This window comes from Mauremys mutica, chromosome 5 (genome assembly GCF_020497125.1).
Source record: "Mauremys mutica isolate MM-2020 ecotype Southern chromosome 5, ASM2049712v1, whole genome shotgun sequence".
Classification (NCBI taxonomy): domain Eukaryota; kingdom Metazoa; phylum Chordata; order Testudines; family Geoemydidae; genus Mauremys; species Mauremys mutica.
The window spans coordinates 12,750,544-12,771,075 of NC_059076.1; the positions used below are offsets into that span (position 1 = coordinate 12,750,544).

At 46.0% G+C, this 20,532-nt stretch overlaps 2 protein-coding genes across 14 annotated transcripts in view; one reads left to right on the forward strand and one right to left on the reverse strand.

Moving 5' to 3' along the window:
- The window catches only part of LOC123371494 (integrator complex subunit 10), a 45,480-nt gene extending 32,260 nt beyond the window's left edge, over positions 1–13,220 (reverse strand). For 3 of the 12 annotated variants that reach the window (XR_006579813.1, XR_006579812.1, XR_006579811.1), the window contains exons 1-7: positions 12,713–13,220; positions 11,410–11,591; positions 4,875–4,942; positions 4,430–4,533; positions 2,247–2,386; positions 1,533–1,614; positions 405–545 (exon numbers count right to left, since the gene is read on the reverse strand). Coding sequence is in view for 6 of the 12 variants with exons in the window: in XM_045019180.1 (XP_044875115.1) it covers positions 405–545; positions 1,533–1,614; positions 2,247–2,386; positions 4,430–4,533; positions 4,875–4,942; positions 11,410–11,591; positions 12,713–12,881 (886 nt within the window). In the remaining 6 variants the exon portion in view is untranslated. The remainder of the gene's footprint in view (positions 1–404; positions 546–1,532; positions 1,615–2,246; positions 2,387–4,429; positions 4,534–4,874; positions 4,943–11,409; positions 11,592–12,712) is intronic. The other 9 variants (XR_006579816.1, XR_006579815.1, XR_006579814.1 and 6 more) reach the window with 4 other exon arrangements.
- Positions 13,221–17,170: 3,950 nt separating this feature from the next.
- LOC123371994 (chondroitin sulfate N-acetylgalactosaminyltransferase 1-like) overlaps positions 17,171–20,532 on the forward strand; it is a 101,540-nt gene continuing 98,178 nt past the window's right edge. Inside the window, exons 1-2 of one of the 2 annotated variants that reach the window (XM_045019908.1) lie at positions 17,171–17,190; positions 18,915–19,089. The gene's annotated coding sequence lies outside the window, so the exon portion shown is untranslated. Of the gene's footprint in view, positions 17,191–18,605; positions 19,090–20,532 lie in introns of those variants that run through there. The other variant, XM_045019909.1, reaches the window with a different exon arrangement.

Below are 20,532 nucleotides of genomic sequence, written 5' to 3' on the forward strand. Positions count from 1 at the left end.
GTAGAGATCCAATGGCAAAGAGTTAGGGAATTAACCTGGTGTGACGTACGCTAAGTTCCAACACAGGCAATGATATTCTGCTAGCCTAAATTCACATCATATTTCAAATGGATATGAAACTCTTTCCTACCCTGAACTGCTTTGTGGCGCTCACAAGGGCCATTAGATATCTGCTGCATTATCTTACTGAAATGGCTGCATTTCATAGTGGATGTAGTGATCTCTATCTTTTACCCTCCTTACAGGATTATTTAGTGTTCTGAAATCAAACAAAAGATCCTGTGAAACTGTACAATATTTTTATTACCCCAACTCAGTGGCAGATATTACGTAAAATGAATACCTTATTCAGTTACACTAATTTAGAAGAGGATTTTAACGTAATTTGGTAAAAGTGTTCTTACCTTGATACTGGTTTTCCATTTGTGTAGATCTAGTTACATAATTAATATAAAATTCTGCTGCCTTGTTCAAGTACTTGTACAGCAAGCTGGCAGGTAGTCGAACATCAGGGTTGTTAATGATTAGAGGAAGAACATCACAAACTAAGAGGTGAAAAAAGCACATTGGGTTTGGTTTTTCTGTTACTTGTTTTGGCTACATAAGAGTTCAAAATCAACAATGCAAGTTTCCATAACCTTCTGTCTAGCAAAATATTATCTTCCTGGCATATACAGAGAAATTCAACAAAAACATAGAACACTTTTGCTGAAAAGCTGCAATGTAACAGTGCTTTATTTCTTAGAATTCAGAATGATAACACACAAGAACCCCAAAAGAGAGAGACAAAGCAAGCTGTTCCCTAAATCAGAGAGGCACAACTCAACCTACCTTACTCTAAGTTGGCTCTTTGAAGACTAACTATGAAAGACCCAGATCACACACTTTCTTATACAGCTGTCTAACCTGCAAGCCTTAAAGTGAAAGACTTTTAATACATTTTTCAGTACACCACAGGAAACATCACAACAGTTAGCCACTAAATGCCCTGTGGGTCCTGTCCAGTTTTTGACCAGTTTTAAAATTAGTTCAGACTACAATGATTTTCAAACCAGTTTGAACCACTGAGTAGACCTGGTTTAAGGTGGCCTGATCTGTTTTTTTTCCCCCCTGAATCTGTTCCAAGGTCAGACGGTCCTGAAACCATGTAAGCAAAAACTGGTCAGGCTGCCTTAAACTGGGTTTCCACTAGGGCTCTAAATGATTTTCAAATTGGTTAGAAAATTTCCCCTGCATAAATAGGTCTTAGGTGTTCACTTCCATAAGAGTATACAGTGACCTAGAATTCAACATATCATTTCAGCAAACAGATGATATACTAACAGTAGCTGAATTTTTGTGACAGCAAGGTTAAAGATCAAATCCAAGAGTCCTCTGCACATCTGCTGTAAGGACTGCCAACTCATTTCACACAGGCCATTAAACTAAAAAGATTTGTTCGATACCAACCTAGGCAGACGAGTTCTTAACAGATGGTACCAAGCTTTATCACTTAGTTCTATAATAAAACAGAGACACTTGTATTTTCTTACCAAATAATTTCCTAAAGCAATTGACTGGGGATTCTTGGTCCTCAATATTTTCAGCCTCTAATAACGTTTCTCCTAGGCCCACCTGTGTAAGAAGTGGTTAAAATGAGTATCTACTCAGCACTTTCAGAAGTTTTTGGAAATATGAGATTCAAAGCAACTGAGCAAACACGCTCCCATCAGCAGCATTCCATCATGTACTGAGATTAGTACACTATGCAATTTTCATTTACTTTTACAGTTAAACAGCAATGTCTTAGTATCTGTGGAGTCAATCTCAGGGGACACATCCTAAAGTAAAAATATACTGCATTACATATTTCAGTAAGTTCACTGTCTCCTAAATAAGAAGTGACTGACAAAGCAGTGAAGCAGTATCATTTTTTAGTAAACTACATTTCATTTTAACAGGAGATTACAATCTCTTTTTTTTTTTTTTTTTTTTTTTTTTTAACTGTTCTGTCTTACTTTTAATCATGGACTCACCTGTGGACTTTACAAAGAAAGACTGCTTTGCTTTCTTGGGTTAATTTTACACTTACACCTTTCATTTGGGGGTCTGAAGGTATGAAAGCAGCACCTGCCTGAATTATTACCTGCAAGTGTGGAGTTAAAAAAACAAACAACCCACCCTCATCTGACAAAGCACATAACGTGGACACACAGGCATGGGCTGATAAGATTATTAACAGCAAAAAGGAGCTAGTTTTCTCTTACCCCATGCTGCACCACAGTCTCTGGGAAGCGTCGTAGAAGCAGCAGTAGCATTTCTGCCCTTTCTAGTGTATTAAAACACTGCTCTGTGGCCTTTAGTAACATTTCACACTGAATTCGACCAGGAAGGGTCTCAAATAAACCTGAAAAAAAAAATCAGTTATTGAAATAAAAAGCAATCTATCTGAATTGAGGAGACAAAAAAAGCAAAAGAATAATAAATGTTGTCCTGTTGTTCAGTTACAAAAAGCATCCTACAGTGCTCTTGCAACTACTATGATGTTTTAGATAGAGAACAGGGACCCATATCTATGTGAAGAGCAATGTATATACTTTTCTAAGTATATTTCAGGGTAAAGTGCCTGGTTAATAAAAGTAAATTTTAAAACAATTTAGAAAATTTAAAAACTACATTATAGTAATGCATGAGAACACTGAAATCAAAACCATTTAATACTTGTTAAGACAGATGGTAGCCTTATCATGAATTCTCATTGAGATTTTTAATAATGAATGTTGTATTTAGATAAATAATTTGTTTATAAGAGACAATGGCCTATCATATGAGTCAACAATATGATGCTGTCACAAAAAAAGCAAATGCAATTGTGGGTTGCATTAAGAGAGGCACAGCATGCAAATCATGGGAAGCAATAATACCGCTCTACTCAGCGCTGGTTAGACCTCAGCTGGAGTGGTGTGTCCAATTTTCGTCACCAACGTATAAAAAGGATTAGAGAAACTGGCAAGGATTCAGAGGTGAGTGACAAAGGTAATCAAAGGGATGGAATGCAGCCACATGAGCAAAGGCTGACGGAACTGGGTATGTTTAGTTTGGAAAAGAGGAGATGAAGTGGGGGAACAGGATAGCAGTCTTCAAATACTGCCATAAAAAGATGGAGAAAAATTGTTCTCTCTTGCCACAGAGGGCAGGACAAGAGGCAGTGGGTTCAAACTAGAGCAGAGCTGTTTTAGATGAAATCTCAGGAAATACTTCCTTGCTTTAAGAACAGTAGGACAATGGAACAAACTGGGTAGGGAAGTCATTGAATCTCTTCCACTGGAGGTTTTCTAGAAGAGGCTGGAGCCATCTGTCTTGCATGGCTTAGGGTAGGTCCATACTTACCCGCCGGGTCGACGCGGAGAGTTCGACTTCTCGGAGTTCGAACTATCGCGTCTAATCTAGACGCGATAGTTCGAACTCCGAACGCGCTCCCGTCGACTCCGGAACTCCATCACCGCAAACGGCGGTGGCAGAGTCGACGGGGGAGCCGCGGAGTTCGATCCCACGGCGTCTGGACAGGTAGGAAATTTGAATTAAGGTAGTTCGACTTCAGCTACGCTATTCGCGTAGCTGAAGTCACGTACCTTAGTTCGACCCACCCACCCCGTAGTGTAGACCAGGCCTTAGACACAACAAATCCTGTATCTTGGCAGAGGGTTAGACTAGATGACCCTTTCCATCTTTCCGTAAAACCCTATGGTTCTATGATTCTGTATCCTTTATTAAACCCTTAAGAAGGTCAATTTCCAAGAAGGTCTCTTGTCAGTATCACCACACTATGGCCATTCTATTGATTGGTGTCTTGTTTGAGTCATTAGAATGAGTGGCAAAGAATTGTGGGCACCTCCGACCCTGTGTAAATGAGAAAAGGAGTCCAGAAGAAGTAGTAGTAGTGAAGTGTCTGGCTAGAAATAAGAGTACTACATATTCCTTCTCATACATTTTCATGGGAGGTATTTATGAATGTTTGACTCTATAATCACTACACAAACTGTTCTCCATGACCTGCTCCCGCAGCCTTTGCTAACTGTTCTGGTGCATCTCCTTAGCCAGCAAACTACATTTAGTTTATCAGATTCAAGTCCTAATTTCACAAGCCATTTGTGGTTCACCAAATCCTCTCCTAGCCACCAAGAGGTTGTTCCCTGGCAAGGGATACTGACATAGGAGTGGAGCTGGTAGTTACACTTCTCATAGTGCTTCAGCTCCCTGCCCTGCTTCTTCCCCGTGTCTCCTAAACCTAACAGTGGGTGAGTCTCTGTGGCTGAGAGTCACTGTATACAACAGACCACAGATAGTTCATCAGACTAGGACTTGCGGCTTCCAAATCAGCTGTGTAGCCTGGGGATTTATTCTTAGATTCCCACTAGATTCCACCTCTGCCAGATGACAGAGTCCTTACCTCTTAAGAACTGAGTCTGCTTATCCTGTGAGTCATTCCTTAATGCTGATGTAATAACATTAATCTCCCTCCACACCACTGGCTGGTCTGGAAAATTCACAAACCTGGAATAAAGGGTCAGGCAAAAAATTAGAATAATCCCAAATTCAGTTAAAACAGAAAGCTTACTTTGAAAGTACCTGTATGAAGAAATGCAAAAGAACATTTTGCTTTCATGGCTGATTTTGTTTTTAAAAGGATTAGTAAGATCTGTGTAGTTTGCCTGTGTAGTTTGCCTACATAACATCAGCATTAGATCTCTGAAGATCCTTGCACTCCCATCTTACGATAAAAGTACTGTGGTATACAGCATGGAAAATGACGAGTGTTTTTAGAGTTCTAGGTTCAGCTAAGTTTACAATACACTTTCAAAAGAGAATTAAGCAAAAGTATTTCTGTTACTTACATGTCATATAACAGTCTGCCAGCTGATGCTGTCCGCTCAGCATTCCTCTCAATAGTGTACATTTCATACTGAAATACAAGAGAATGGAACAATAGCCACACTGTATATCCTCATGTACCCACTTCATTCTTCCATACTGACACCTGTCACTAACTTGTCATAATGAGCCCATATTTGAATAGTAAATACTGAAAGTACCACAAACAGTATTCAATTCAGGAACTAAAAACTGATGGTAAATATTTGTAACCATACAAAAATCTTACTTTAACTGCTATATGTTTTAATATTGTTAAGATAAATAAGTTGATTTTATCTTCTCTAAAATAAAAAAAGCAATGGCAATACAATTAACTCCATCAATTACACAAGCAAATTTACTCCCAAGGATACTTCTCAAATTTAGTTCAAGTTTTGACAACACCTAAGGCCAATATAAATAATGGAAAACTCCAATGGAAAAGATTATTTTTATACAAATAAACATCCTGCTGCAAAGCCTGAAACCCAAACACTGCAGCACCGTCCTCCTGCAGGAGACATAAAAATTGACTAAACCTACTATCAGAGGGGTAGCCGTGTTAGTCTGGATCTGTAAAAGCAGCAAAGAGTCTTGTGGCACCTTATAAACTAACAGCATGCTCCAAAACGTCTGTTAGTCTATAAGGTGCCACAAGACTCTTTGCTGCTTAAACCTACTATAAAAGTAATGAAACTGACTGGTCTATTTTCATTGTCTTTGCTGGGTGAAATGCCAAAAGCAATTGAACTTCTACAAAGCTTTTATTTTTAACTGCAGGAAAGTTTAAAAAGCAAATCAAAACCATGATCTTTAACTTGACAATGCCTGTGCAACTTTCAGCATAACACTCATTTTCACCTGATGGATTGTGACACCCCTACCCTCTTTGGAGTTTGCCAACCGTTCTCTCTAGTCATCTGCTGAAGGAATCTGATCAGTTTCTTGCATATCCAAGTACCCACTCTTGCCTCCTTCAAATCCCTCTTTGAATCCCACTTCTATGAAAAATTTTTAGGTTGAACTCCTTACTGAGTCCATGCATTCTTGCATCTTCACTCTTGTCCTGTATCATAGAATCATAGAATCTCAGGGTTGGAAGGGACCTCAGGAGGTCATCTAGTCCAACCCCCTGCTCAAAGCAGGACCAAACCCAACTAAATCATCCCAGCCAGGGCTTTGTCAAGCCTGACCTTAAAAACCTCTAAGGAAGGAGATTCCACCACCTCCCTAGGTAACCCATTCCAGTTCTTCACCACCCTACTAGTGAAAAAGTTTTTCCTAATATCCAACCTAAACCTCCCCCTCTGCAACTTGAGACCATTACTCCTTGTTCTGTCATCTTCTACCACTGAGAACAGTCTAGATCCATCCTCTTTGGAAGCCCAAACTGTGAGTTCATGGGGAAGGCAGGTTCCAGTCTTTAAATTTTCTGTAAACCACCATATACATTTATGAAGCTGTGCAAATTTAGTACAAAATAAAGATAAAAGATTATTCAAGACTGCAAAGTGAAAGGGCCAGATGTTCCACTGGTGTAAATCAACATAGTTCTTTTGACTTTAATGGAGCTATGCCAATTTACACCAGCTGAGAAGTGGGCACAAACTCTAAGGTCAAGAAATGGCAAAGTTAAAGTTAACTCTGTACCTTTGAATGTTTGCATTACAATACAGCATTTTTACTATATGATCACATGCTGTTTTATCCACAGGACCAATGCCTCATTCAGTGTGCAGACTACACCATGTACAGTGAACAAGACAGCAGTGCAATATTTGTAAATAAATTATTAGAACAGAAATGAAGATGAGAGGTGCACATAGCCAACTGTATGTGACAAACTTTACTTTGTCAATGCACATTAATTTACTTTCATTTTTTGAATAAATGTGTTATCCTCTCAAATGAGTGAAACCTGCCTCTGCACTGTACCCATCTACTACTCTGTGCAATGAATGGCACCATCTATCCCGTGTATTGAGTGACAATTCAACTCTCACAGTTGGGTACATTCTGTGTAAGTTTATGGTGTATGTTAAGAGATTTATGCCAGATTTACACTGTTGTAATTAAACAGAATCTGAACTATAAGGAAGCGGGGATGACAGGTACCACCACTTTGTTCACTATGCACCACACCAACTCATTTGCTGCATTCTCTCCACCTAAGTATTAATGATGCAAGAGCCTCAGAGAAAAATGAGTTTGCAATAATATAATTAAAGACAGCAGATATTCCAAAACACAGATCTGTGAACCATTTGCTGAGGGCCTCCTTCCTCCTTGTTAAATTACATAAAAGTACAATAGTTACTTTTTTAAATATTATTTTTCCTTGGAAACAGTTGCTGTAATTGTCACAGGAATGTTATTTGCTCATGAATGAGAGAGCTAGTGGGGCCACACAACTGGGAATAGAAGGAAAGGTGGTAAATGACAATGTCTTTTGTGAGTCACATTATGAAAGTTTGAAAAGTCCTATCAAACACACAATGGCAGTTTCTTCAAGTGACATTAAGTTAGGAAATGCCAAAGTTATCGATGCTTCGCTTTCAGCCTTTGCCCCCCTGTAATCACTTATGAGCATGCTTAGCTTTTAGCACTAGAACGTAAGAACATAAGAACGGCCGTACCGGGTCAGACCAAAGGTCCATCTAGCCCAGTATCTGTCAACCGACAGTGGCCAATGCCAGGTGCCCCAGAGGGAGTGAACCTAACAGGCAATGATCAAGTGATCTCTCTCCTGCCATCCATCTCCACCCTCTGACGAACAGAGGCTAGGGACACCATTCCTTACCCATCCTGGCTAATAGCCATTTATGGACTTAACCACCATGAATTTATCCAGTTCTCTTTTAAACGCTGTTATAGCCCTAGCCTTCACAACATCCTCAGGTAAGGAGTTCCACAAGTTGACTGTGCGCTGCGTGAAGAACTTCCTTTTATTTGTTTTAAACCTGCTGCCTATTCATTTCATTTGGTGACCCCTAGTTCTTGTATTATGGGAATAAGTAAATAACTTTTCCTTATCCACTTTCTCCACATCACTCATGATTTTATATACCTCTATCATATTCCCCCCTTAGTCTCCTCTTTTCCAAGCTGAAGAGTCCTAGCCTCTTTAATCTTTCCTCATATGAGACCCTCTCCAAACCCCTAATCATTTTAGTTGCCCTTTTCTGAACCTTTTCTAGTGCTAGAATATCTTTTTTGAGGTGAGGAGACCACATCTGTACACAGTATTCGAGATGTGGGCGTACCATGGATTTATATAAGGGCAATAATATATTCTCAGTCTTATTCTCTATCCCCTTTTTAATGATTCCTAACATCCTGTTTGCTTTTTTGACCGCCTCTGCACACTGCGTAGACATCTTCAGAGAACTATCCATGATGACTCTAAGATCTTTTTCCTGACTCATTGTAGCTAAATTAGCCCCCATCATATTGTATGTATAGTTGGGGTTATTTTTCCCAATGTGCATTACTTTACATTTATCCACATTAAATTTCATTTGCCATTTTGTTGCCCAATCACTTAGTTTTGTGAGATGTTTTTGAAGATCTTCACAGTCTGCTTTGGTCTTAACTGTCTTGAGTAGTTTAGTATCATCTGCAAACTTTGCCACCTCACTGTTTACCCCCTTCTCCAGATCATTTATGAATAAATTGAATAGGATTGGTCCTAGGACTGACCCTTGGGGAACACCACTAGTTACCCCTCTCCATTCTGAGAATTTACCATTAATTCCTACCCTTTGTTCCCTGTCTTTTAACCAGTTCTCAATCCATGAAAGGACCTTCCCTTTTAATCCCTAGTAGTTCTATTGAAGTCAAGCATGTGCTTAAGTGTTTGCAGGATCAGGGCTGTATATGTTTTCAATGGAGGTTTTCTATGGCATTCCCTAGTTTGTTTTGTTAAATAAAAAAACTGAAATAGAACCCTGATTATTTGCCTTGACAATGCAACTAGGCAACACGAGAATGGCAGAAGTGAAAAAAGTGCACATCCAACTTAGAACACCCTAATGAATGAGGCCACATCTACACTTAACATTTAAATGTACATAGTTACATCCTTCGGGTTTGAAAAATCCACTCCCCTGAGCAATGTGGCTATGCTGACCAATCCCCAGTATAGATGCAGGTAGATCAATGGAAGAATGGTTCCATCACCCTAGCTTCTGTTGCTCAGGGTATGTCTACACTACGGGATTATTCGGATTTTACAGAAACCGATTTTTGGAAACAGATTGTATAAAGTCGAGCGCACGCGGCCACACTAAGCATATTAATTCGGCGGTGTGCGTCCGTGTACCATTGCAGTGTTGGTAGCTATCCCATAGCTATCCTATAGTTCCCGCAGTCTCCCCCGCCCATTGGAATTCTGGGTTGAGATCACAATGCCTGATGGGGCAAAAACAGTGTCGCGGGTGATTCTGGGTAAATGTCGTCAGACAATCCTCCCTCCGTGAAAGCAACGGCAGACAATCATTTCGCACCCTTTTCCCTGGATTGCCCGGGCAGACACCATAGCACGGCAACCATGGAGCCCGTTCAGCCTTTTTTCACTGTCACCGTATGTCTACTGGATGTTGCTAACAGACGTGGTACTGCAGCACTACACAGCAGAATCCCCTTGCCTTTGCAAGTTAGCAAAGACGGTTACTAGGTCTACTGTACCGTCTGCTGCCTTGCAAGTTGACAATGATGGTTACCAGTCATACTGTACCATCTGCTGCTGTCATGGGTGCTCCTGGCCGGCCTCAGTGAGGTAGGCCGGGGGCGCATGGACAAAAATGGGAATGACTCCCCAGGTCATTCTCCTCTTTAAGTTTTGTCTAAAGAGAGAGTAAGTCCTGCCTAGAATATCAGGCAAGCCTACTAAAGAACCAGAAAGGCAAACAGCCGCTCCAGGTCAGAGCCCCAGACATCCCGCAGAAATGATGAGCTGCATGCCATTCTAGGGGGTGCCCCTGCAACAACCCCACCCGTTGCTTCCCTCCTCCCCCACCCCGCCTGGGCTACCGTGGCAGTTATCCCCTCATTTGTGTGATGAAGTAATAAAGAATGCATGAATAAGAAACAACACTGACTTTATTGCCTCTGCAAGCAGAGATTAAAGAGGGGAGGGGAGGGCAGCCTCCAGCTGCTATGATATTTCAGGCAGGAGTGAATCTCCAGGAGACAAAACTGAAAGAAGAGAATGACCAGCAGTCATTTCCATTTTTGCCCATCACCGAGGCCAGCCAGGAGAACTCACGGATGACAATGACGGATATCAGTCATACTGCACCATCTGTCATCCGCAAGGCAAGGGAAGGGAAGGAGATGCTGCTGTGTAGCACTGCAGCACCGCGTCTGCCAGCAGCATCCAGTAGACATATGGTGACATTGAAAAAAGGCGAGAAACTATTTTTTTCCCTTTGGTTTCGGGGGAGGGGGGGGGGGCTGACGACATATACCCTGAACCACCCGCGACAATGTTTTTGAACCTTCAGGCTTTGGGAGCTCAGCCAAGAATTCAAATGGTTTTCAGAGAGTGCGGGAACTGTTGGATAGCTACAGTCATCAGTCACCCCTCCCTCCGAGAGTGTCTATTTTGCTTTCTGGTACGCTTGTCTCAGCTCCTTAAGTTTCACACAGCACTGTGTCGAGTCCCTGTTGTAGCCTCTGTCCATCATGGCCTTGGAGATTTTTTCAAATGTTTTGGCATTTCGTTTATTGAAACGGAGTTCTGATAGAACAGATTCATCTCCCCATACAGAGATCAGATTCAGTATCTCCCGTACGGTCCATGCTGGAGCTCTTTTTGGATTTGGGATTGCATGGTCACCTGTGCTGATCAGCACTCCACACTGGGCAAACAGGAAATGAAATTCAAAACTTCGCGGGGCTTTTCCTGTCTACCTGGCCAGTGCATCCAAGTTCAGATTGCTGTCCAGAGCGGTCACAATGGTGCACTGTGGGATAGCTCCCGGAGGCCAATACCATCGAATTGCGGCCTCACTAACCCTAATCCGAAATGGCAATACCGATTTCAGCGCTACTCCCCTTGTCGGGATATCGATATTAAGAGCCCTTTATATCGAAATAAAGGGCTTCGTTGACTGGATGGGTGCAGCATTAATTCAGTTTAACGCTGCTAAATTCGAAATAAACTCGTAGTGTAGACCAGGCCTCAGCGAGGTGATATTCCTACACAGATGGAAAAAATCCTTCTGTCGGTGTAGGCTGCATCTATACAATAGGGTTATACCAGCATAGCTACAGTGCCCCAGGCAGCTGACAGTGAGAACCCCCGTCTCAGCCCCATGTTCCCACTGTCAGCCCTGGGCAGCCGACAGCGGAAAAGTAATAATGGACTTTATTACTGCAAATAATAAGATCCATTATTACTTTACCACAATTTTCCATGGCTTGTCCGTAACTCAGCCACAATTTGTTGACAATCGTCCTGCAATTCAAGTAGGGTCTTAGTAATAATTATCTTTTGTATGCCAAAATTCTTACATTTGGAATTCTGTAATGTATCATTTTATACAGCTGTGCCTTCTTTGACATTGTGGGAACAGAAAGAAGCACTGCCAGCACACAGCAGAGGCTATGACTCTCGCATCTTAACCACTTATTGTTCCTATAGTCCACTTGTGTTTTTACTTTAATTTGTTTCACCAGGTTGGAATTTGGTTGTGCTGAAAGGTGAAGAGAAAGAAAAGCATTTGAGCTGACTGGGACTGAAAAAACTTGTGTCTCTATGCCTTTCCCTGTACACCATGTACTCTGGACTACCACTTCTCTAGTATAGGTTTTTATTTTCCAGGCTAGCTCTAGCAAGAGCATGACTAAGGCCCCCAGTCCTGCGAAGGTCATGTCTACAAGAAGATACCAAGGAAAGCTCAAATGAATCAACTGAAGACGCAAAGACAATGCATGTAAATTAAAGCACATCAAACCCTGTGTGGATGTGCTCTCAGAAGGAAAGGGGTTCCCATGAATGGCGACTTTACTGCCCTGCAAGAGCAATCCCCAGGGCATTTAACATGCTGAATTCACACCTTTAGCCGATTCACCTGAGCACCCCTGCGTGGGGCAGCCCTCATGTCACTCCACGAGGGGTGCGCCAGCTCAGGGTGAGGCCTCAGCACAGGTACATCCCTGCAGCATGGGCCCTCAGCCACGCTCCAAGTGGTTTGCAGGCTGGGATGCAGCCAGGTCCCAAAGGGCCCCACCATGGCAATGGGCATGCTATGACCACCCACATGTGGGGGGCCTAGGCCATGTGCTGCCATCACCCTCCTCCCCAGGGTTCAGAGGAGGCTGGTGTCGGTGCTACCCTTCAGCTCGGGGCAGAGGAAGGCCCCTGCTGCCACGGCTGGCTCCATGTGGTTAGACCAGCCAAGTACCTCAGATGCTGACTTGGGGTATATGAGGACCAACCCCATCCATGCTCCCCTGAAGCTACCGCAAGGCACTGTGGGGAGGGGGCGCGAGGCACAGGGCGCACACAGGGCTAGAGGAGGGCTGCCGCAAGGCACTGTGGGAGAGGGCGCGAGCCGCACACAGGGATGGGTGGGGGCTGCCGCAAGGCACTGTGGGAGAGGGCGCGAGCCGCACACAGGGATGGGTGGGGGCTGCCGCAAGGCACTGTGGGGAGGGGGCGCGAGCCGCACACAGGGCTGCCGCAAGGCACTGTGGGAGGGGGCGCGAGCCGCACACAGGGCTGGAGGGGGGCTGCCGCAAGGCACTGTGGGGAGGGGGCGCGAGGCGCGAGCCGCACACACAGCGGGCGGCCGGGGTGGGCTGCCGCCCTGACCTGGATGTTGAAGTCGGCCGGGTAGAGGCTCCGCGCCGTGATGAGCCAGGCCTTGGCCGCCCACAGGTCCCCCTGCACCAGGTCCCGGGCCCGCTTCACCAGGAACTCGCAATCCCCCTGCGCCGACATCCTCCGCAGCCACCGGCTTCCTCCCCCTCCCAGGGCGCATGCGCGGAGTACGGGTGCTCACGCGTCACAGCCCATGTGCTGTCTCGAACGCGAAGGGAAGCAAAGGGCAGCCGCCCAGTGAGGGCTCAACTGCCGTCCCGCCGCGCGCGGCTCTGCGGGAAGCCGCATCCGCCATGTTAGCTGCGGGCAGCAGGTGCACTTCCGGCGTCAGCGGGACTCCGGCTCTTGGCCCGCGGGGCCTGGTGCCGTGCAGCGTCCGCCGCAGCGCTGGGGGCGGAGCCCGCTGCACCGCCGCTTCTCGGCACCTGTCTGCGCAGAGGGTGGCCCGGTTCCGCCCGCGCGTGACACACCGATACCCTGCCGCACGTGCCGGGCAGCCCGGGGTGCTGGGGCCCAGCTGGACACAGGGTGCGCTCCGAGAGTTCCGCCCCGTCGCCAGGGTGATAGCCCCGCCCACCGCGTCACCAGGGAGACAGCGTTCTCCCATTGCCATGGTGATAAGGCCCCCACTCCATCACCAGGGTGACAGCATTTCCCCCATCGCCATGGTGATGGTACCTTTTCCTCCCATCACCATCACCATTTAAAACAGGATTCCTCCTCTCCCAGTCCCCTCCATTGGCCTTTCTGCAGAAGATCAGACTCTAGATGGTCACAATAGGCCCTTTTGGTCTTAAAATGTATGAATTTTGGTAACGGTGCAGCAGCCCCTTCCACACACACACACGTTCTGTGGTGCTGGCATGGCCCCTTCTACTCCCCTGTTGTCCATTTCAAATCCCCCTCCTAGCCATGGTGGTGGCCTGGCAGTGGTCCCATAACCCTCACGGTTCCCTGTGCTCACTCATCCAGCTTGTTGATAAGGGAGTGACACTGCAGTGTACAGGAAACATGTTTCTTTGTCATCCGGCATCTCTCATGTGCCCAACCAGGGTAAGACTCTGCCTGCGGTCCTGTCCTTGCTCTTCTTGTGACCCTGAGGGCTGTGAGTTATACCCATCATTTTCCACTATGACACAGAGGCCTCTGTATAGACTCCCATTATAGCCACAGGTTTAAATCTTTCATCCCAGTACAATTTTGTACTTGGAGTCACCTGCGTTTTTCTGGTGTCAAGCCCTTTAGAATTGCTCTCAAGCTGCTATAAGGTTTGGTTATTTTGTATTTGAGCTTGTCGCCTTTTCTTTATAGAAATGGATAGTACTTAAATTGCTTTTGCTTCAGACTGGTCTTCCTGCCATAACTTGGTTTCACTATTTACAGGGACTTTTGAAGCATGTTCTTTGTAAGAAAATCCTCTTTGAACTTATTGTGAGTTTGCTGCTTTGTCACCTGTGTATCCCTTGTCAGAGCTGTTTAAAGGTGGACAAATATTGCCACATAGAGCTCAGTCAAAAGCCATTCACAAGCCCTGGGCCAACGAGGATAATCATCCAAGTAGTGTTGGCCTCACTCTGGACCCTGGTTTGTTAGCAGTGATAATTTATGCCAGCTCACATATTGTAGATATACAGAATAACAGAGCATCATGTGCACGCTAAACAAATCCTGCCACAGTGTTTAAAAGGCCCAGTGGAGCAAGTAGGAGACTGCCAGCATGGTGTGTACTTGAACCCAATTTTGCTTTTTGCCAACATATTGCTGTACGGCGGACAGAATCAAAGGGTTTTTGGCAGCAGCTAATTACAAAGTCCATTTGTCATACAGCACCTCTGTCTAATCGGCTGAAGCAGCACATCAACTGTGCAATGTAAGTGCTCTGCTGTTTTTCATGCACAGATTATAACATCACAATAGAATATACCCACAATAACTGAATCAGGGCCAAGAGTAAGTAGATGCAGCAGTGACGAGGCTGGATAGTGTATCTAAAAGTCATCAGGGAACAATCTATCGGTGAGGATGCCAGTGTGTATTACTTAGTTCTTCCATGAATGCAGGGGACTGGACTAGATGACCTCTTGAGGTCCCTTCCAGTCCTATGATTCTATGTGGCATCAGCTGCATCAGAACACAAAGTGTGGCACAATTATCACTATTCACATGGCAACAATATCTCCAGATTGTCTCACCTGCCACCCTTACAGCCACGGACAATAGATGTCTGTGGATGGATAAGTAGATTGCATGTATTTTACAACAGCCACTTCTCTGCTAGTTACTAGGCATGTGCTCTGGGCTCACTTGCCACAAAGCAAAAATACTCTGCCACGGAAAGTTGCATGGGGCATAACAGCTAGTGTGGAGGCGCACATGCTCTGTGCAGATGGCCCTGTGTCAGTGGTGGATTCCCAAGATACATGCGGATCTCAGTAATTGTGAAGTCTGTGGGCTGGACTTGGTACTTCTCCCGGGGGGCCAAACTCCGCATCTTCTGTCTACTAAAGAAACGGCAAGGGGAACCTTGTATAATTTTACTTCTCCTGTTCCCCTTCCATGTGTTTTCCCATTACATGGGAAGATGTAGGCCAATAGTTATAGAGAGAGTCTATAAAGATAATAACTTTATTCATAAAGCAGCAGCAGACAGGAAAAGCTCAGTTACTCCAGGGAAAGACCCAGAAGTGTCTGAAACCTTGGACTGTTGCCACTTTCTGAATAAATCCTTAATAAAATACCAGGAGAGATTTTGTATGCAGTGTAGTCGTAGCCGTGTCGGTTCCAGGCTATTAGACAAGATGGGTGAGATATCATCTTTTATTGGACCTGTGATGCAGTAGGGAGCGGGGCGGATTGACCTGGGAATGTCGTCTAGTTTTACTGGGACTGTCTGCATGGGGGATGGGAGAGCTGGGGATGACTTTAATTGAGGGACAGTACCTGAGCCAGGAAGGGGGTGGGGCGAGGCGACACCTTTGCCCGGGAAACTGGACAAAGGAAGACGGAGAGAGGAGGAGAAGGAGAGGGTTTTTGGTTTCAGTTTGGGCTGGCTGGTAAGATGCAGGGAACCCCAAGTCTGGGGTCTAAGATCCTTGCCCCAGAGGGGCCTGCTGATGGGGTCCTGGTTGTGCCTACAAGCCCTGCTTGGGACTGTGTTCCTGTCCTCTAATAAACATTCTGTTGTACTGGCTGGCTGAAAGTCACGGTGAATCATAGGAAGTGAGGGTGCAGGGCCTTGACTCCCCCACACTCTGTGACAGGACCAACTTCTGTTGATGAGAGAGACAAGCTTTCTCACAGCCAATTGCAGATTGTTTTAATAAACGGTAAATCCAGTGCTTTTGTTCAGTCCATGATTTTTAGCATCTAGCAGATAAATGAATGTACTGATCTACAGGGGCAACATTCCCCACCACACTGCCCTGCCAGCATGTCTCAAATGATTTGGGGATGGGAGTCTACCTGTAGGGGTAACAGGGCTAGTGCAGTCTCCGTGGCCTATGCAAGTCTTGGCCTCTCTGTGGAGTCTGCAATTAGCAGAAGATGGGAACTGGAACTGACCCACCAAATATCCATAAGATGGAAACAGCATTCAGCCCCTAGCCAGCAGAGCTGGATTAAAACTGGTGATCTGTGGATGAAAGCTTGTGCAGCTTATTAGCAATTCAGATGCATCAAGTCTTTCAATAGGTAGTAACTTAAAAGGGGATCTATATTACATTAAAAAAAACAACAACCCCACAATCAAACTACATTACAGAACATTAGAATTGCAAGATCAAGCACTCACAAGTTAGGCAATGCCAGCATTAAACCTGCCTGTGGAACATTCGTTCTGCCCCATGTGCATAAGCATTATGATACAGTCTTTAATTATATGCCTGTGTTTGCTTGATGATAGTAAAATTTTGGGAATTAAGATCCCAGAGATCTAGTCCTGGTTCAGGGAGCAGAGTGTGGTCTGAACAGATTTTACAGACAGCATAGCCCAGCATATTGATTTGACACATTAAGGATCATAGTGGTCAACTTTTACTCAAGCAAAAATTCCTGAAATCCAGAGCACTATAAACCCCAGTTTATAGGGTGTAGTAGCTAGAGCTGGTCCTGTGCTTGCCACAGCACTCCATATTTTAGGCTGTGTGCCTCAGATATTTGTAGTCAGTGCTTTGGATTTCTTTGTCTGGAATTTAAGTGGGTGGCAGTGAATGAATTTATCACCAACTCACTTACGTGTTACAAGGCAAATTAGAACTGCAGGACGTTTACAAGAATAATTGCATCCTCACAACTGAAAAGTTGCTGTTTTGTTAAGGAATAGGACATTTTGTTGACATTTGCGAGCAGTTCTGATGCAGGCACAAATGAGGAGGAGGAATGCAGAAGGGCATATGTGGTTACCCCAGAGGGAAGTACTTTATTCATGATAACACAGAAGAAGTGGCACAGACAGTCAACACTACTTTCAGGTGAGTGTCCAGTTAACTCCTCCATTTCCTTAGAGCCTGCACCCCCAGCCAGAGTCCTCACCCCTCTACACCCCAACCTCCTGCCCAGAGCCCCCTCCCACATCCTGAACCCCTCATCCCCAGCTCTACCCCAGAGCCCACACCCCCAGCCCAGAGCCTGTACCCCCTCCTGCACCCCAACCCCCTGGCTCAACCCACAGCCCCCTCCCGTACTCTGAATCCCTCAGCCCCACCCCCCGTCTGGAGCCCCCTCCTGCACCCCAAACCCCTCATCCCCAGCCCCCCCAGAGCCCTCTGACCCTCCCACACCCCAACCCCCTGCCGCAACTCGCAGCCCCCTCCTACATTCCAAATCCCTTGGCCCCAGCCTGGAGCCTCCTCCTGCACCCCAAACCCCTCACCCAGAGCCCACATCCCCTCCCACATCAGTGAAAGTGAGTGAGGGTGGGGGAGAGTGAGCTATGGAGGGAGAGAGAGGAGGCGGGGCCTCAGGGAAGGGGCGGGGCTAGGGTGTTCGGTTTTGTGCAATTAGAAAGTTGGCAGCCATATTGCTCACACAGTGGAGAACTAAGGGGATTCGCTTGTTCAGTGGTCCAGATTGTACCCTGGGGAATGTCACACCCCCTTGCAGGGTCCCAGATCTCAGGCTCCAGCCTGAGTCCAAACCTCTATACAGCAGTTTTACAGCCTGCAGCCCGAGCCCTGCAGGCCCCAGTCAGCTGACCTGGGCCAGCTGTGGATGTTTAATTGATGGGTAGACATACCCTTAGAGCAGCAGTTCTCAACCCGTGGGACACATGTGGCCCTATTAGCACCCAGCTGCAGCTCAGTTCAGCTGTGTGGTAGAGGCTGGCCCATGTGCTGGGGTCTGGCAGGTTCCCAGCTGCCCACCCAGAGGGGTCTGGGTTTCCCCGCTGCCCATCACAGCAGAGTCAGGGCTTCCGGCCTTCCCCACATGACGGGAGTCTGTGGTCAGGGCTTCCAGATGGCCTCACAGGGTCTGTGGCTGCTGGCTGACACCACAGGGTTGGGGGCGGGACAGGGGTGCAGGGTCTGGGGCAGCCAGCCTACCCCACATGACAAGGGTCCAGGGTTGGGGCAGCCTGCTCCATGGGGTCCAGGGCATCCAACCAACCTCATGGGTCCTGGGGAAGCCATGTGGCAGGGGTGTGGGATCTGGGGCTGTCAGCCCACCCCAGGTGGGCTGCCCTGCCACCCACCCTCTGCAGCCCAGGTAACACATCGTGGGCTGCATTTGCACTTAAGTAACCCTCCAAACAGTAATAATGGGCACAGAGCAAACAGTATGCTACTTAATCCTCTTGTCCGTTGTGTTAATGCCAATTCTCCTTTGCTCACATGCCTGATGTTCTTTATCCTTCTAGTACCTTGAGTGAATTTTGTTTGCAGTTCACTATGGTTCCTACACCATTACTCATTGATTTCTCCAAAATATTTTTTAAAAAATCAGTATTGATTTTACAGGAGCTGTCAGTTACTACCCCTGCAGCCTGTTCTCAGCTTGCTGGCTTTATACAAGCTCAGCTTGCCCCTACCCATCTGGGCTTCATCTGGCTCTCACGCAGGTGCAGCCTATCAGGTTAATTGTGCTAACAACCTGCTCTGCCTTTTGTGAGATGGGCCCTCCATTACATCCCTCTCTTTACTTCTCTCCCTTGTGAAAACTGACCATTTATCCCTACTGTTTTCTGTCTTTGAACCAGTTACTGATTCAGGAGAGACTGTTCCTTTTATCCCATGATTGCCTATTTTGATAAAGAGCCTTTGGTGTGGAACTTCATCAAAGGCTTTCTGAAAGTCCAAAATCTGCCACAAAGAGGAAACAATGGAGTTTTGGAAACAAGGGAGGAGCTGACAGAGATGCTCCGGATCCAGCAGGTATCCACCTCTCTCCTATCAATGTGACAGCCTGGGATGCATGCTCAAATGGCAATTTTCCATAGCTTATAACTTGGATGGATTTTCATGGCACAGCAAAAGGCACCTCTCTGACCTCAGGGCTACCCTCCTCCTAATTCCAGTTCTCTGTTCCAAACCCCTGAAGTGCTAGAGCTGTTCAAAAGTCCAGTCAAACAAAGGTATAGCCCAAAGTACTGATTATTCATTGATCTCATTCTCAGAAACGACTAAACCTTTTTGGATCAAATTTAACAAAAAAATTCAGCAGACACCACACATGGCACATTTCAGTCATTGAGGCTGAAATTTCAAAAGTTCTAGACATCTGAAAATTGCTTTATAATAGGAAGTATTAGGCAGCCTTAATCGTAGGTATTGCTACTGCCCATCCTGCGATTGTTGTACTATTTGTTACTTCTCTTAGCCCTGCCCAGCTATTTGCCCTGGTTTCTGTTCCTCCTGCACACACTGGTGAAAGAATTGTTAATTGAATAGTGAATATTCTCTGCACAGCTACTCCTGTGCAAGGCCACTAAAGGCAATTAGTGACACCTGGGCTACCTCCCTGCACACAATGAGTTGGCCAGTTATAACGGAGGGCACACAACCAGCAAGTGGTCTGTGGGCTCTCTAGCACCAAGTAAGAGACACATCGTATAAGTATCAGGGGGTAGCCGTGTTAGTCTGTATCCACAAAAACGACGAGGAGTCCGGTGGCACCTTAAAGACTAACAGATTTATTTGGGCATAAGCTTTCAGAAGAAGTGAGGTTTTTTACCGACGAAAGCTTATGCCCAAATAAATCTGTTAGTCTTTAAGGTGCCACCGGACTCCTTGTTGTTTTTATCGTATAAGTACAGTCCCTTCTTAAAATTATTTTCTAAGCCAGGGCTGGGCAAACTTTTTGACCTGATGGCCAATTGGGGTATAGAAATTGTATGGCGGGCCATGAATGCTCACAAAATTAGGATTGGGATGCGGGAAGGGGTGTAGGTTCCAGCTGGGGGTGTGGGCTCTGGGGTGGGGCTGGGGATGAGGTTTGGGGTGCAAGCGGGTGCTCTGTGCTGGGATCAAGGGGTTTGGAGAGTGGGAGGGAGATCAGAGCTGGGGCAAGGGGTTGGGGCACAGGGAGAGGCTCAGGGGTGCAGGCTCCGAGCAGCACTTACCTCAAGCAGCTCCTAGAAGCAGTGGCATGTCCCTTCTCCGGCTCCTACACATGGAGCAGCCCCCCACCCTCGGAGCGGGGCCACGCCGTGGTTTCTGGGAGCCGGGTGGTGTGCCCCCCAACGCGGCACCCCGGATGGAGCAGGGCAAGCCCCAGACCCTGCTCCCTAGCGGGAGCTCATGGCTTGACTTAAAATGGCCCCGGCCCACGGGCCATAGTTTGCCCTTCCCCCCCATTCTAAGCATACATTGAATAAC